Source organism: Boleophthalmus pectinirostris, unplaced genomic scaffold (genome assembly GCF_026225935.1).
Source record: "Boleophthalmus pectinirostris isolate CB_2022bp ecotype Guang Dong unplaced genomic scaffold, ASM2622593v1 HiC_scaffold_18, whole genome shotgun sequence".
Lineage (NCBI taxonomy): Eukaryota > Metazoa > Chordata > Actinopteri > Gobiiformes > Gobiidae > Boleophthalmus > Boleophthalmus pectinirostris.
In genome coordinates, this window is record NW_026571133.1 from 8092969 (window position 1) to 8108936 (window position 15968).

Sequence of the window (15968 nt, forward strand, 5' to 3'; positions counted from 1 at the left end):
TGGTTTGCGACTTATATGTGTTATTTTCTTCTTCATTACGCATTTTTTGGCTGGTGTGACTCATAGTCCCAAAAATACAGTACTTGAAAATGTGCTGGTTTGTGTTACATGTAAATACAACTGCTGTAAAGCCTATGCCAAGAGGGTTTTTGTTGGAAAGTTGTGATATTATTCAAAAGAATAAAAGGTTGAATGACTTAAATGTCAAATGTTTTCTTTGGTCACTTTGGACTGGAGAGACCCAGACTCTCCTTGGACCTGCTTTTGTGAAATATTGACACTCTGACATGCCTGTTTTAAAAATATAAATGTGTAAATAAATTGTCAAGAAGTGAAGTTGAATGATGATCAGGTTCAGTATTTGTGAATTTAATTTATATTATTTTATTTTTGGTAACACTTTAGATTAGGGACCACATATTAATCACTAATTAAGTGGTAATTGCTTTACTAATTAGTTGTTACTTAGCTCTTAGTTGGTATTAATTAAACACTTATTAATGTTTATTAAGGTTTCAGTGTATGCACAAAGACATCTACTGCAATCTCCAGTACTTTAATGGGAAAAAAATTGTTAATGGGTTAGTACTTGCAAAATACAGACAAAAATGCATTGAAAGTACTTTATAAATATTTACAAATGTGTAATTAAGCACTTATTATGCATTTTACTATTAACTAGCTATTAATATGTGGTCTCTAATCTAAACTGTTACCTTATTTTTTTTTACTTTCTTTCTTTTTTTTTTTAGATTATAATTACACATTAATGAGGGTGCCATAGTCCAACAGTGGCAATGTGAAATATGTTGGTATAGAATATTTTTAAACCCTCGGCCCTCCCTCAAATCCTCTGAATTATCTTCAATAACACAGTATGAGTCTCTGTGCAGCGTCGTCACAGTCAGTTCATCGTTCAATAGATCTTAAACCTTCTGGGCTCATTATTTGTCTGTACATTTTCTGCACTATTGAACGTAATACCGTATATTGAGTGGGAACATCTTATTGCAGTATTATGTTGGTCGTGACTCACCTGCTTTGCCGATCTGCACGGCCAGTTTGGTCAGTTTGCCCTGGAGAACAGACTTCTCTTTCTTTGGCAGATTGGCTTTCTTCTTCTCCTCTGCGTCCGCTCCTTCATCACTGTTCAGAGGCTGCATTTCCATCGCGGCGCCATCCTGTGCTTTAGCTACAGAAAAGAAAGGGGGAGAGGGAGAAAGAGAGAGGCAGGAAAGAGAGATAAAGGGATTGAAAGAAAAGAGAAAGAGGGAGAAAAGAGATAGAAAAAGGACAGAGAGAGAAAGAGAAAAAAGGAGAGAGACAATCATTCAAAAAGATGAGAGAGAGAGAGAGAGATAGAAGGGAGAGAGAAAGATAAAAATAGAAATACAGAGTGGGATAGAGAGAGAGAGAGAGATGGAGAGAGGGAGACAGAGAATCATACAAAAAGATGAAAGAGAGATAGAGAGAGAGAAGGCAGAGGTAGAAGAGAAAGAGAGAGAATGACAGAAAAGAGAGAAAATAGCAGAACAGAGATAGAGAAAGAGAGAGAATCATACAAAAAGATGGGAGAGAGAAAGATAAAAATAATAATACAGAGAGGGATGAAGACAGAGGGAGAGAGAGAGGTAGAAGAGAAAGAGAGAATGACAGAAAAGAGAGAAAATAGGAGAACAGACATGGTAGAGACAGATAAAGAGAATCATACAAAAAGATAAGATAGAGAGAAGGAGAGAGAGAGAAAGAAAAACACAGAGGGAGAAGAGAAAGAGAGAGAATGACAGAAAAGAGAGAAAATAGCAGAACAGAGATAGATACAGAGAGAGAGAACAAGAGAGAGAGAAAGAAATTGAGAGAATCATAGAAAAAGATGAAAGAGAGAGAGAAAATCATTCAAGATGAGAGAGAGAGAGAGAGAGAGAGAGAGAGAGAGAGAGAGAGAGAGAGAGAGAAAAGTCAGAGGTAGGAGAAGAGAAAGAGAATGACAGAAAAGAGAGAAAATAGCAAGACAGAGATAAATAGAGAGCGAGAGAGAGAAAGGGAAAGATGGACAGACAAAGGGAGAGAGAGAGAGAGAGAGAAGCATACAAAAGATGAGAGAGATAGAAGGGAGAGAGATAAATAGAAATACAGAGAGAGAGAGAGAGAGAGAGAGAGAGAGAGAAGCATACAAAAGATGAGAGAGATAGAAGGGAGAGAGATAAATAGAAATACAGAGAGAGAGAGAGAGAGAGAGAGAGAGAGAGAGAGAGAGAGAGAGTAGAAGAGAAAGAGAGAAAATAGGAGAACAAACATAGGTAGAGACGGAAAGAGAGAATCATACAAAAAGATAAGAGAGAGAGAAGGGAGAGAGGGACAAAGACAAAGAGGGAGAGAGAGAGAGAGAAAAAAAACAGAAAGAGAGAATGACAGAAAAGAGAGAAAATAGCAGATACAGAGAGAGAGAACAAGAGAGAGAAAGAAAGAGAGAGAATCAGAAAAAGACGAAAGAGAGAGAAAATCATTCAAGAGGAGAGACAGAAAGAGAAAAGTCAGACGTAGGAGAAGAGAAAGAGAATGACAGAAAAGAGAGAAAATAGCAAGACAGAGAGATAAATAGAGAGCGAGAGAGAGGGAAAGATGGACAGACAAAGGCAAAGAGAGAGAAAATCATTTAAAAAAATGAGAGAGATAGAAGGAAGAGAGATAAATAGAAAATACAGAGGGATAGAGAGAGAGAGAGAGAGAGATAAAAATAGAAATACAGACAGTAATAGAGACAAAGAGGGAGAGGGAGCGAGAGAAAAGACAGAGGTAAGAGAAGGGAAAGACAGAGAATGACAGAAAAGAGAGAGAAAATAGCAAGACAGAGAGATAGATAGAGAAAGCACGAGAGAGAGGGAAAGACAGACAGACAAAGGAAGAGAGAGAGAGCGAAATAGAGAAAGAGAAACAGAAGAGAGAGGGAGAGAAAGACAGCTGAATCTTTGACTGGTCCAGACTGCAGTTCAGAAATTATTACAAGCCCCCATTGTGCTGTTTCTATTCTCAACCTGTTCATACAAATGGGATTTTAATTCATTGCGTTTTACAGTAATTAAGCACACACAAATTAAAAGAACACGTTTAGGAGCCCTGGGCCAAAACTGGCAATTCCAATCTCCCACAATTTATTATTCTAACACACACACCTTCCCTCTGCTCCTTTATACGCCACATTTACAGCGACAAAAACAGATTCCTGGTATTGTTATTGATACGCAAGAGTGGAGGGAGTGGCGATTTTTGTGTGATACTATACTATTACTATAACAAAAAATGCAACTGATGTATTGTTTTAAGGTCCTATATTATATAAAATTGACACTTTTGAGCTTTAAGCCATGTTATATTGTTGTCACTTTCTCAAAAACATACCTGGCGTGGTGTTTTGTTTCATTTATATGCCTCAGTAATCCTTTTTTATTACTCTGTCTACACCTCCAAAGCTCAAAAAAATGCTCAGTTCCTCCTTGTGATGTCACGAAGAGGTAGTTTTGAAGTTAACAGCGATCATTTATCTTATGTTCAGTAGAGCTTGGAAATTCCAGGGCTGAAATCATCCAAATGATTCTAGTGAAGGTGCATGGAGTTAAAAATAAACAGCGGAGCTCTTCCTGTATTACCACGTGACACCACAAGGTGGAACAGAGTTTTTTCAGTTTGACAGAAGAACTCAATATGACTTGATCAAACTAAATGTGCAAGGTTTGTGTGTTAAACATGTGTGAATGAAACAAAACACAACTCCAGGTCTGTTTGTGATGAGGAAACAACATCAGAAAACAGAGTAATATGAGAAATTTAAGTAACCACAAAACTGTCAAAACAAAAGTTCACCAGCTTGTGTGTCAGCATTATTATCAGTTGAACGGATTTTAAGACCTAAAATTAATATAGCAAGTTTGTGGAGTCAATTCCTAACAAATATTGATAAGGTTTAACATTTGTAGATCTTTTTTTCTTTTTCTTTTTTTTTATTATAATTTGTCATATTTGAGGGAATGGATACCTGGCACATAATAACAAAATAGACATAACAAAATATAAGATTAAAACATATACAAAAAACAACAACCTCAAAAGAACAATAAGTAAATAAAAAAGAAGAGACAAAGAAAAAAGAAAAGAAGGGGCATGGGTAGGGAGGTTTCTCAGTGCAGTGTTTGCATGTGTGTATTTACATTTTAGGGCTGTCAAATCAAATTTGCATTTATACATTTCCTGTTCCCTTTGACATCCCTATCAGGGATGTCAAACTCAAATTCACAGAGGGCCAAAATTAAAAACAGGGACTAAGGCTGGTGCCACCTTGTGCCTCCGTTCAGTTTCATTTCTCTCCAGCGACTAGGTCAGGAATCAAAATGCACTAGACGGTTCGCAAAAACCCCAGAAGTGCGAGTTCGGGCACCAGCCAATAAGCGAAGAGTGATATATTCTGTGTTGTCAATGATTCCCAAGATTGAGGATTTAAAGCTGGAACAAAGAGAATGTTTGGTGAATTATATCAAAGGGAAAGACGTTATTGCCCTTCTTCCTGTGGGATTTGGGAAAAGCTTAATATACCCGTTAGCCCAGCTAGCGGCGCATTACATACGTCACGACCAAATAGCAGCGATTGGTTAAATAAAAAAAGTACCCTCCTACCATCGAGGGAATGAATTCTAATGCTGCGAGGTCAGACGGTTTCTACAAAGTGAAACGAAGTAAAACCGACTCATGAATCAGGCTACTAAGTCCTTGGACAAACTAAATATTTACACCATCTGCATGTTTATCTTCTTTCGAGATATGTAATGTTAAACTTTTTCTTATTAAAATAAATGTTTAATAATAGTTTTGCTAAAATATTTAATCCAGAACAAGCATAAAATAACACAATTTTGAATAAATAATGTTTCTATAGCTTATCTGTAGCCGGCAGGCCAGCTCTAAAACATATTTGGTATCATCTCGCAAGCCAAATATAATCATATCGCGAGCCAAATTTGGTCCCTGGGCCTGAGTTTGACATGTCTGCCTTATATCTTTTGTTTGTTTATTTGTTTTTAGCAACCCCAAAACACACTTACACATACAGTACATTATACAAGCATATACATACACATACATTTACATACACATACATTATTCTATTTTACAGTACTTTGTCCAAATGGGGTTACTTATTTCATCCAAAAACAGTGAATATCCCTCAGCTCTTCATAGGGCTGTCTTCTTCATCTGAAATTATGACATCCTCTATTATTCTGATGAGGCTTTGCAGAACTATGATGGAAATACATTGTACTTTCTTCATAATGTGATGTTGCATGTTTCAGTCCTATTGCATAATGGCATTGTCAGGTTAAATACATGTAGTAGCGCGAGGCTGGTGCAGCTGCTGTAGCCTGGGCTGCTCTGAACTCTGTGTAATCTCGGTCTAAAGGATTACGGCTGGTTTCTGGCAGGAGCAGAGAAAACGCACCAGGGACCAGAGCCAGGTTTGTACCACAGACACAAACACCACTAGATCATAATGTCCAAGCAGGATATGAGGAGAGTTAACAGTGGTATAGGACAGAACATTCATATTAAAAGGGCTCATATTACGCTATTTTCTGATCTACCATATGTTACAATGTCGTTTCCTCATCAAAAACATACCTGGTGTTGTGTTTTGTTTCATTCGCGCATGTTTAATACACAAACTCTGCATATTTAGGCTGATTTCTTCTCTTAAATGGAAAACACTGTTACAAAAGGGAGTGCTCTACAGCGTTTTTAACTCTGTGTACTTTTACTAAAATTACTTCAGCCCTGGAATTGTCAATCTTTACTGAACTGAAATTAAAAGGAGATGTTGTAAACTACCACTACATGACATCACAGAGCATTTTGGGCTTTGGAAATGTAAACAGACTAATAATAAAGTGTTACTCAAACATGTGTGGATGAAAAAAAACAACTCCAGGTCTGTATTTGACAGAAGATGCTCGCAAGAATCTATTTTGTGTAATATAGAACCTTTATTTATTGATCAAAATAGATAAAAAATCACAGATGGAATTGCAAAAATAATTTAGGACTGCAAAATGAATCGCACTTGACTCAAAATTACATTAAACTTGCTGAAGTACCATAATTTCCTCCACAAACACCACACAATTCTGCCTTATTCTGCATTTAAACTGATAAATTTGTGGTTTACACCTGTATGTTCTAAAAAGTGATTATTATGTGAGTTTTTCAGTCCATACTTCAGTCTTTTTGTCACTTCTTTTGGACGTATTTATAAAAATAAGAACTTTGAACATAATCCTATCATTACAATCCAATTTCAATAGCTATTATTAAGAGAAAAAAAACAAAAACAAGTTTCCCAAATTGTTGACCCATAATGCCCTCTCGAAAATACCCAGAAACAACTTTCAACCTTATCTTGGCACACTTCCTCATTTTGGTTTAAAATTTGTTCTTCAGTTAACGCCCCTGGGTGTAAAAAAAAAAGAAGAAATGTATTTGACAACTTTTCAGATAATATTTAGCTTTGAATTGATAGAGTTAGACACAATAGTGCTTAAACTTCAGCCTAAACCCTTTCAGACTGTAAAATACTGCTATATATATTTTTGTTGTCTTTTTAACTATGCCAAAAAACTAGAGAAATAAACTCACTTACTAAAAAAAAAAAAAATTGTCAATTGCTATGGCAACAACCCTAATCCTTCATCACTCTGAAATGGGGCTGAACGATTTGGGGAAAAATATCTCTTGATTTCTCAGACAAGCATTGCAGTTCATGTTTTAATGATAGGATTCTGTTCAAGTTTCACATTTCAAAAACGTCCAAAAGAGCTGACAAAAAGAGTGAAATATGAATGGAAAAATGAATACAAGAATCAGATTTCAGAACATGTTTGTACATGCCTGAACTACAGGGTTAGCAGTTTTGTTATTTTGTTTTTTTTGCAGAATAAGACAGGAGATTTTGATGTTTGTGGAGGAAATTATAGTACTTTCAAAAAAAAATAAAAAATCAGCATTCGCAATTTGCTATTTTAATTAATCCATAAAAATTGTGATTTAGATTGCGATTAATATTGCGGTTCTTTTCTTAAAGGTGCACCAACTAATTAACTTTTCAGTTTGGGGTCCGTCACCTGCTTGTTTCTATGGATATGTCATTACTAGGGATGTAATAATAACCAAAATATCGTGAAAAGTTCGTATCGTGGACCATCACAATATATCGAATTACAAGTCTCTTTGCTTAAATTAAGAGTTATGGTGCAACAATAGATAAAAAAGACAGAGGGAACTACATAGACCATGAACCTTTGCTCCATTTCAGTGTAAACTACAAGAAGAAATAATAGTTCTAAGCACTTTTAAGTCTTAGTTCTTTGGACTAAGTCTTGTCAAGGCATTTTAAGAGGAAAAAATTGTATATTAATAGTTTTATTAGGCTCCACAAAATATCGCAATAAATATCGTACCGTGAGATGTATATCGTGAAAATATCGTAGCGAAAGATTTGGATATTGTTACATCCCAAATATCGTGAGCTTTCCTATGATATCGCAATAAATATCTTGCTGTGAGGTTCATACCGTGACGATATCGTATCACGAGACTCGGATATCGTTACATCCCAAGTCATTACTCTGCCTAGAATGTTCCACAGTATGACATTAAACATCTCTACCTTACATTTATTCGAAAACAGGTGGTTTTATAGCTCAAAAATACATAAAAACAGGCATTCTGGGTTTGCCTCTCCGCAGATCTGACCTGTAACTTGGTCTGGTTTAGTCTCTATGACGATAGAAAGGTTTAACATATCCAGACAAAGCAATAACATATCCATGGAGAAAAGCATTGGATGGACCCTCCAACAGAAAATTTACTCAATACAACTTTAAACTTGTATTTATTTTTTTTTATCTACAAGGGGGAAAAATGCAGTATTGTATTTTTTCGATATTATACAAGCCTTCTAAACCAATTTTTAAACAGAAATTGCTGCGCTGCATGTTTACAGTTGACCAGCGCATAGTCAATCGATAGAAATCAAATTGTGGGCGCCTTGGGGACTGTGTGGCGTTCAGGGGGGGTGGGAAAGCAGATGTTCCAGACCCTGAATTGTTGCAGGGCTTTAATCTCCTCATCACTAATCGCTATAACTGGATTGGGAGGCACCTGCTGCTCAACGCGCCAGAAATGCACCAGAAAATATGAGAAAAGAGGAGAGCGGCGAGAGGGGAGAGGAGGAACAGGCAGTCCAACGCAGGCTCACACGGGGTCAAGGAAAAACATGTAGCGCTTCATTACTTCATCAAATCACTGCAGCCAATTATCTCAATGAGGTATTAACCTTTAGTGGTGTGATCATGTTGGGAGGAATCCATTCAGAGGAAGATATGCAGATGAAAAACGAGCGAAAAATACCGACGTACTAAAAGTGTTTTGAATGAGGAGTATTTGTTGAGTGTGGAGGAGATTGACAAAGGTAAGTGGCATCATTTTACATAATCAAAGGGAATTAAAACTAAAATTTTAAAAATGACATACTCTGCTTGTGTTTGCTGTATGGTTATAATCTATGAAACCTGTGGATCTTTATGTTATAATTTACATTTTAAATTGCCATATTCATCTAAAAAAACTTAATAAAAGAAGCAAGTGCAGGAATTTCTGCTTTAGAAAATTCTGGTGCCCAATGAGAGCAGACGTCACTGTAAATATCTTCACAGCAAAGAGTCGGCACCTCTGATGGATAACTGCAGAAACACTAGCAAGAAGTAGATTTTTTTATTTGTACCAAAATGATTGTGTGACACTGTCGAATCCCACGCATATCACAAATTAAGAAAATAAAATTGGAGAACAAAGAAAGGATAGAGAAGTGGGAGTGTAGCCAGTTTCATTTCGTGGAAACTGTCTGACCTTGCAGCATTAGGATTTGTTCGCTCGACAGTAGGCAAGTACTTTTTTTATTTAACCAATCGCTAACATTTGGTTGTGGTGTATGTAATGCTCCACTAACAGGGCTAAATGGTATATTCAGCTTTTCCCAAATCCCGTAGGAAGAAGGGCAATAACGTCTTTCCCCTTGATAAAATTCACCAAACATTCTCTTTGTTCCGGCTTTAAATCCTCGATCTCGGGAATCGTTGCCAACACAGAATGTATGGCTTCGTCTACATCCATCTCGACCCCTTTGTTTACTGTTGTGCTGAACCACAAAAGGGACCCAGACAGGCACTTGAGTTTGACGTCATGGCTTCACAGCTCTTCACTGATTGGCCGGTGCACGGTCTACAACTTCTGAGGTTTTTGGTGAACCGTCTAGTGTATTCCGATTCCTGACCTAGTCACTGGAGAGAAATTAAATTGAGCGGAGGCACTAGGTGGCACCAGCATGACTAGTGGGCGTGTACCAGTGGCGGTGAAAATGAGCATTGATTGGCAACATGGAGTCTTGAAAATAAGCGATTAACAAGTGCGCAGGTTTCGTTTAAATAAGCAAAACATACACGGATCACTCTAAATACAGCTTTGAGAGGGTAAATGAGACGAGGAAAAAAGTTATAACATGGGTAAAAGCTCTGATTTTGCATAATAGATCTACTTTAAAATAGTACTGTATAAAATGTAATTGAAAAGGGGGTTAGAACCGGATATGTTTAAAGAAGGTATATTATGCACAATCAACTTTCAAGACCTTTAAAGCATCTAATAGTTATTTTCTCTTCTCATTTACCCATTTACTCAAGGTTGTTTTAGATGAATACTGCAATTTAAAATGTCCAAAAGCATAAAATAATGATCCACAGGTGTCATTATTATAACTACAGCAGACAAAAACACAGACAAAAATACTCCTTTTCAGCAGCACAACTTGCAAATTACATTATATTTTTCCATTTTCTTCTTAATATCGTCCTTATAATTTAAATTCTTTTGTTACTTCTGACAGTGTTAAAAAATAGCAACAAAGGGTTTCATCTGGAGTTCTGATTTGAAAATATTTCGCTTCATCCAAAAGGCTTTATCAGTTGTTAAAAGTGGCAGACTCCACATCGGAAAGGTGACATAGTGCAGCTTTAAACAGCAGTGATGGCCTAATGGGCAGCACTGACAATGGTAACTTACCTTTTTTACGATTCTCCACAGATCCGTCTTGTTTTTTGTCTGGAAATAAAAAAACAGAAACCATTACAATTCAATACAGAGACATGAGCAGAGCAATTTCTAAATTACATTCACTTGAGTAACATTTTCATACTATTGTACCTCTCAGTAACTCCATACTTTGACTCCTACTTGAATATTATAACAGTAGTCTTAGGCTACGTTCACACTGCAGGGCTTAATGCTCAATTTGGATTTTTTGTGAACTCAGTTTTTTTGCGAGGCCGTTCACATTTCCAATTAAAAGTGACTTAAGCACCCCAAGTGTCCCGCATGCGCACTGGAGGACAAAACGACATCCCACACAGCATGGACGTGGACATTTAGCACCTGGAGATTTTAAAGTTGCTGTCGTACAGGAGCCAGAACATGGACAGCTTATTTGTTTTAAGGAGGAGATTGCGAAGGAGAAGGACGAGGTTTTTGGCCATGGCATTTTGTGGGGGTGTGGAGTCGCAGCCAAGAGCGGTGGGATTAACATGTGCTTCGCTGCTTCACTCACACAGAGTTCATACACAATTTTCGTATGACAAGAAGAACGTTTGTGTACATTTGTGACTTGTAGGTGGGATGAATGCGACCTGGCCGTTCAGACTGAAGTCGCATGTCAAAAGATCAGATATTTATCGGTTTTAGGAGCGCATATCCAAGTGGACTGGGTCACATTTGAAAAAAATCAGATCAGTGTTGTTCAGACTGTCATTAAAAGATCAGGTACAGGTTTTCGCTTTGTAAATCTGTCCCATCACCAAATCTTCATCCAACAAGGTCGACAAAGGACATATTCTGTCCATGAAGAATTTATCCACAACTATCATGGTAAGAAAGATGAAAACGTAAAGGCGAACAACAACTAGCATTAGTGAACTACTCCTGAGCAAAACTAATATTATGGTCAAAAATAAAACATAAGTAATAAGTGATTTGTTAATAACTAACTTGTGAACTCAGACTGATTCTAGAATTAAAATTAAAAATTAATTTCATGATGTAGATATTCGCATAGGCAGAGAGATTTGTGCGGTTTAAATGCTACAGATATTCACAGATCACATGTCACATTTAAACTGCACAAATCTCTCTGCCTCTGCTAATATCTACATCATGAAATCAATTTATAATTTTAATTCACAAGTTCTCAAGTTACTTATGTTTTATTCATGACCATAACATTAGTTTTGCTCAGGAGTAGTTCACTAATGCTCGTCGTTGTTTGCCTTTACGTTTCCGTCTTTCTTACCTTGACAGTTGTGAATAAATTCTTCATGGACTGAATATGTCCTTTGTCGACCTTGTTGGATGAAGATTTGGTGATGGGGCAGATTTATGAAGCTGATGGAAAATATGCAAGACATTTCCACAGATATTTTACGGTAGAAAAGCATTAACGTAAGTGACGTTTACCATACATCGCGGCACTTCTGGGCGTTGTGAAAAAGGTCTATAAGACCCATTCAAACTCCAATGGTATGAAACAAATAATTAATCAATATAGAATTATTTGTACCATATTTGTATCTATGGGAAACACTGTTAACTGTACTCTTACTTAAAGGTGCACTGTGTAACTTTTTGGTTAGGGGTCTGTCATCTGCTTTTTTCTATAGATATGTCATTGCTCTGCCTGGAATGTTCCACAGTATGACATTAAACAGCTCTCTCTATCTTACATTTATTCAATTTTAAGTGGTTTTATAGCTCAAAAAAGCTAGAAAACAGGCATTTTGACTGTGAGCGGGGTCGCCTCTCCACAGATCTGACCTGTAACTTGGTCTGGTTTGAAGAAAAAAAAAGCTTAATATCATGTGTGTCACTGTGAAACATTCCAGACAAAGCAATAAGTCAAGATTTTGTCCACTCTCTCTGGCTCTACCCACCCCTGCAAAATGAACACAAATATAAAAAAGAACCTGACGTAAGATTATCCATTGTAATAAAAGCGTCTTAAATGCATTATGCAGTTGCGTGGGTAAATATAGAGAGAGCAGAGGCTGAGTGCTCTTGTGGCGTTGTAAAACTTATTCAGGCTAAAACTAATGGGCAAACAGAACAAACGCAGTAAAATAAAAAGGACTCTACTTTTTTTGGCTTTCTTCTTTTCCTCCTTCTCTTTCTTCTTCTCCTCCTCTTCGTCTTCGTCGTCCTCTCCTCCTCCAAGTAAAGTGAAGATTATTCCAGTTTGGGAGTTGACGCCCACAGCGGTCACCACCATCTTCCCTGAGCCCTCCATTACGTGAGTGCCTATTGGAAAAGCAGAAGAAGACTTAGTAAATAATGCATGCGATTTTACGACTGCAACAGAAAAACAGGCAGAGTTTTTGATCAGTGCGGCTGGATTAAATCAAGAATGAAAAGAAAATTCGTATAAAATGTCCTGCTGTATGTCTGTTTAAGTGTAAATATTGGCTGGAGAGGTCCTGGTTCAGTCCTGGTCAAGTTCCGGTCAAGTTCTGGTCAATTCTTGATCCAGTCCTGGTAAAATCATGGTTTGATCCTGATCTAATCCTGGTCTAGTCCTGGTTCAGTCCTGGTTCAGTCTTGGTTCAGTCCGGGTCTAGTCCTGGTGTAGTCCTGGTGTAGTCCTAGTGTAGTCCTGGTGTAGTCCTGGTGTAGTCCTGGTGTAGTCCTGGTCAATTCTTGATCCAGTCCTGGTTAAATCATGGTTTGAATCTGATCTAGTCCTGGTCTAATCCTGGTCTAGTCCTGGTCTAGTTCTGGTCTAGTCCTGGTCAAACCATGGTTCAATCTCGGGCTTGTCCTGGTTCAGTCTTGATCTAATTCTGGTTCAGTCCTAGCTTAGTCCTGGTCAAATCTTGGTCCAGTCCTGATCCAGTTCTGATCCAGTCTTGCTCAAATCCTGGTTAAATCATGGTTCGATCCTGGTCTGGTCCTGGTCAAGTCCTGGTTCAGTCTTGATCTAATTCTGGTTCAGTCCTGCCTTAATCCTGGCTTAGTCTTCGTCAAATCCTGATCCAGTCCTGGGAGAGTCCTGGTCCGGTTTTGATCAAATCCTGGTTAAATATGATTTGATCCCGATTTAGTCCTGGTCTAGTCCTGGTTAATTCGTGGCTTATTCCTGGTCTAGTCATGGTTCGATCCTGGTGTAGTCCTTGTTCGGTTGGTTTAATGCAGATATAGACTTGATTTGTTCCTGGTCTAGTCCTGGTCTAGTCTGGGTTTAGACCTTGATTCGACACAGTGTGAGTTCAAGTGTGACCCCCCCCTGTTCTCAATAGGTCACACACACTGAGTTTATTAAAAAAAAAAAAATCAGTAACGGATTGACGTTTGTGACAAGACTTTAATGACCTGCCTTTAATCAAAACACAATTATCTCAATGAATTAATGAAACTATCAGAGACTGAATCAGAAGCACTACTCGGTTTAATCTCTCGTCACTCTTGCGATCTACTACTACTACTACTCATAAACACATTCGTAATTATAAAGTGACACACGATATGGGGGGAAAAGATTGCAATAAGGATAATCCATTTTTGTGTCAATTAAATGTGCTGTGCAGTTTGTAGATCACAAGACACGATTTTCTGTCAGTTGAGGGGAGAGATTCACTGTCTCCAATTAAAACAATCGCCCCATTTGTTACCATGTTAATTCAGCTTTCAGTCAGTACTGCCAGTCTGCTAGAGGCCAGGATTTATTTAGGATATTAAACAATCTGGCATATTTTGAACAAGAATTATATTGTATTTGTGTGGGAATGATCCTAGAAGATAATAAATATGACTTCCTTTTTGAACTGAACATATCTGGAGTTGCGTTTTGTTTCATTCACACAGATCCTGCAAAAAACACCCTGTTCCAACTTGTGATGTCATTTGGTAATACGGGAAGTGCCACGCATTGTTTTTAAACTCCACACACCTTCGCTAGAATCAGAAGAATAAGTTTAACCTTGGAATTTCCTGTCACTGCTGAACAATAGATAAAAAGTTCAGGCTGTCAACTTGAAAACTACAGACTCATGACATCACAAGGTGGAACAGAGCATTTCAGCACTGAAGATTTAGACAGACTAATAATAAAGCGTTGGTCAAACATGTGTGGATGAAATAAAACACAACTTCAAGAATGTCTCTGATGAAGTAACATGAGAACAGGGCTTAAAACGATGCCCCTGGCTGGAAGGACCCCTGAATTGTACCCTTTATGAAAATAAGTTAGTTAATTTATATACATATAAATAAAATTATACATATATTAAAATACTGTATTAATTACATACTTAAATTACAGTATATCTCAACCCATTTGTTCATGTTGAGCACAATCAATTATTTTGATTTGAGAAGAATGAGCACCCTGCTTTTATCCCCTGTTGCGTTGCAAGACATGACACCTGACTTGTTGAGTTGATTATGTTCAAGGCAAGCAGGTAAGGAAATAATTAATATTTATTCCCAAATCAACAGTGCTATAGGACATGGGGAACAAGAAAAAATTATTTAAAATATGATTTCATAGCAAACTTCTGCAACCAAATCAGGATTACATACTGAAAAAATGTGTGGCACTTTGAGAAAATGGGTAAAATGACATCAACAAAGCCCGACATTAGGTCTGGTACATTCACATTTAATTTTATTATGATATAGAATGCTGATTTTCTAACTCAATACATCACACACTAAAGGCTGATGAGAACGTCCCCCCTCTCCTGGGCACAGCAGTTACCCATGTGATGCCCAAGAGAAAGAGGCACCTGGAGGGAGGAGGGGGACGTTCTCACAGATAGAAAGAGACTGAGACTGACTCGGCTGGGACTTTCAAGCCAGGGGGACACTTGAGCCAGTATTCCTTAAAATTCACAAGAGTCAATTTTGTGTAATATAGGACCTTTAAGGTTTAATGCTCCATTAAAACTAATTGTGCAGTTACTACGTAGTGTTATTGTAAGATATTTGGTCAAACTTGTAAACACTTTACAACATTAGAGCTCAGTCTTATTTATATGCAGAGGAGAGGTTGTGAATTACCTGATAAGAGCGTTACGAAAGATTCAGGATTAGTATCTACTTAATTTAGGTTAGAGTTTTTGTTTATGCTTTATCAAGACTAATTAAAGTACTTGCAGTTATTAAAGTTATACAGTGTTTCAATAAGATAGTCAAAGCTTGTACAACGGCCCATTATAATCTTATTTAAATGTAGAAGGGAGGCTGAGAGTTACCTGATAAGAGCGTTAAGAATGATACTTAATTTAGGGGTTAGGGTCTTTGTTTACGCTTTATTAAGGCCGATTAAAGTGTGGTTATTGTACACTGTTTCCATAAGATACTCAAAGTTTTAAGGGTACAACAGCCCATTACAGTCTTAAATGTAGAGGAGAGATTGTGTGTTACCTGATAAGAGCGTTTTTAAAAAAAAGATTCAAGATTAGTAACTACATAATGAGAGGTTTTGGGTCTTTGCTCATGCTTTATCAAGGCTAATTAAAGTAGTTGTAGTTATTAAAGTTATAAAGTGTTCCCATAAGATAGTCAAAGCTTTAAGGGTAAATAGCTGGTGTACAACAGCTCATTACCATCCCATTTAAATGTAGTGGTGTGTGTTACCTGATAAGAGCATGGGGTCTTTTTCCTGTGTCTTCTTCACATGGTCCGACTCCCCTGTCAGCGAGCTCTCATCTATCTTCAGATCGTTGCCCTGGATAAGGACTCCGTCAGCAGGCAAGAGGTCACCTGAGACACACCGCCACAAAACACATGTTCAGTGTGGAAAACAACAGCGGACACCAGAACAGCCAATT

The 15968-nt window shown here is 37.5% G+C and overlaps 1 protein-coding gene across 2 annotated transcripts in view; it reads right to left on the reverse strand.

The window, feature by feature from the left end:
* atp2b1a (ATPase plasma membrane Ca2+ transporting 1a) overlaps positions 1 to 15968 on the reverse strand; it is a 122853-nt gene that overhangs the window by 34289 nt on the left and 72596 nt on the right. For both annotated transcript variants that reach the window (XM_055154163.1, XM_055154164.1), the window contains exons 5-8: positions 15775 to 15900; positions 12277 to 12438; positions 10159 to 10197; positions 1037 to 1192 (exon numbers count right to left, since the gene is read on the reverse strand). In XM_055154163.1, coding sequence (XP_055010138.1) covers positions 1037 to 1192; positions 10159 to 10197; positions 12277 to 12438; positions 15775 to 15900 — 483 coding nt within the window. The remainder of the gene's footprint in view (positions 1 to 1036; positions 1193 to 10158; positions 10198 to 12276; positions 12439 to 15774; positions 15901 to 15968) is intronic.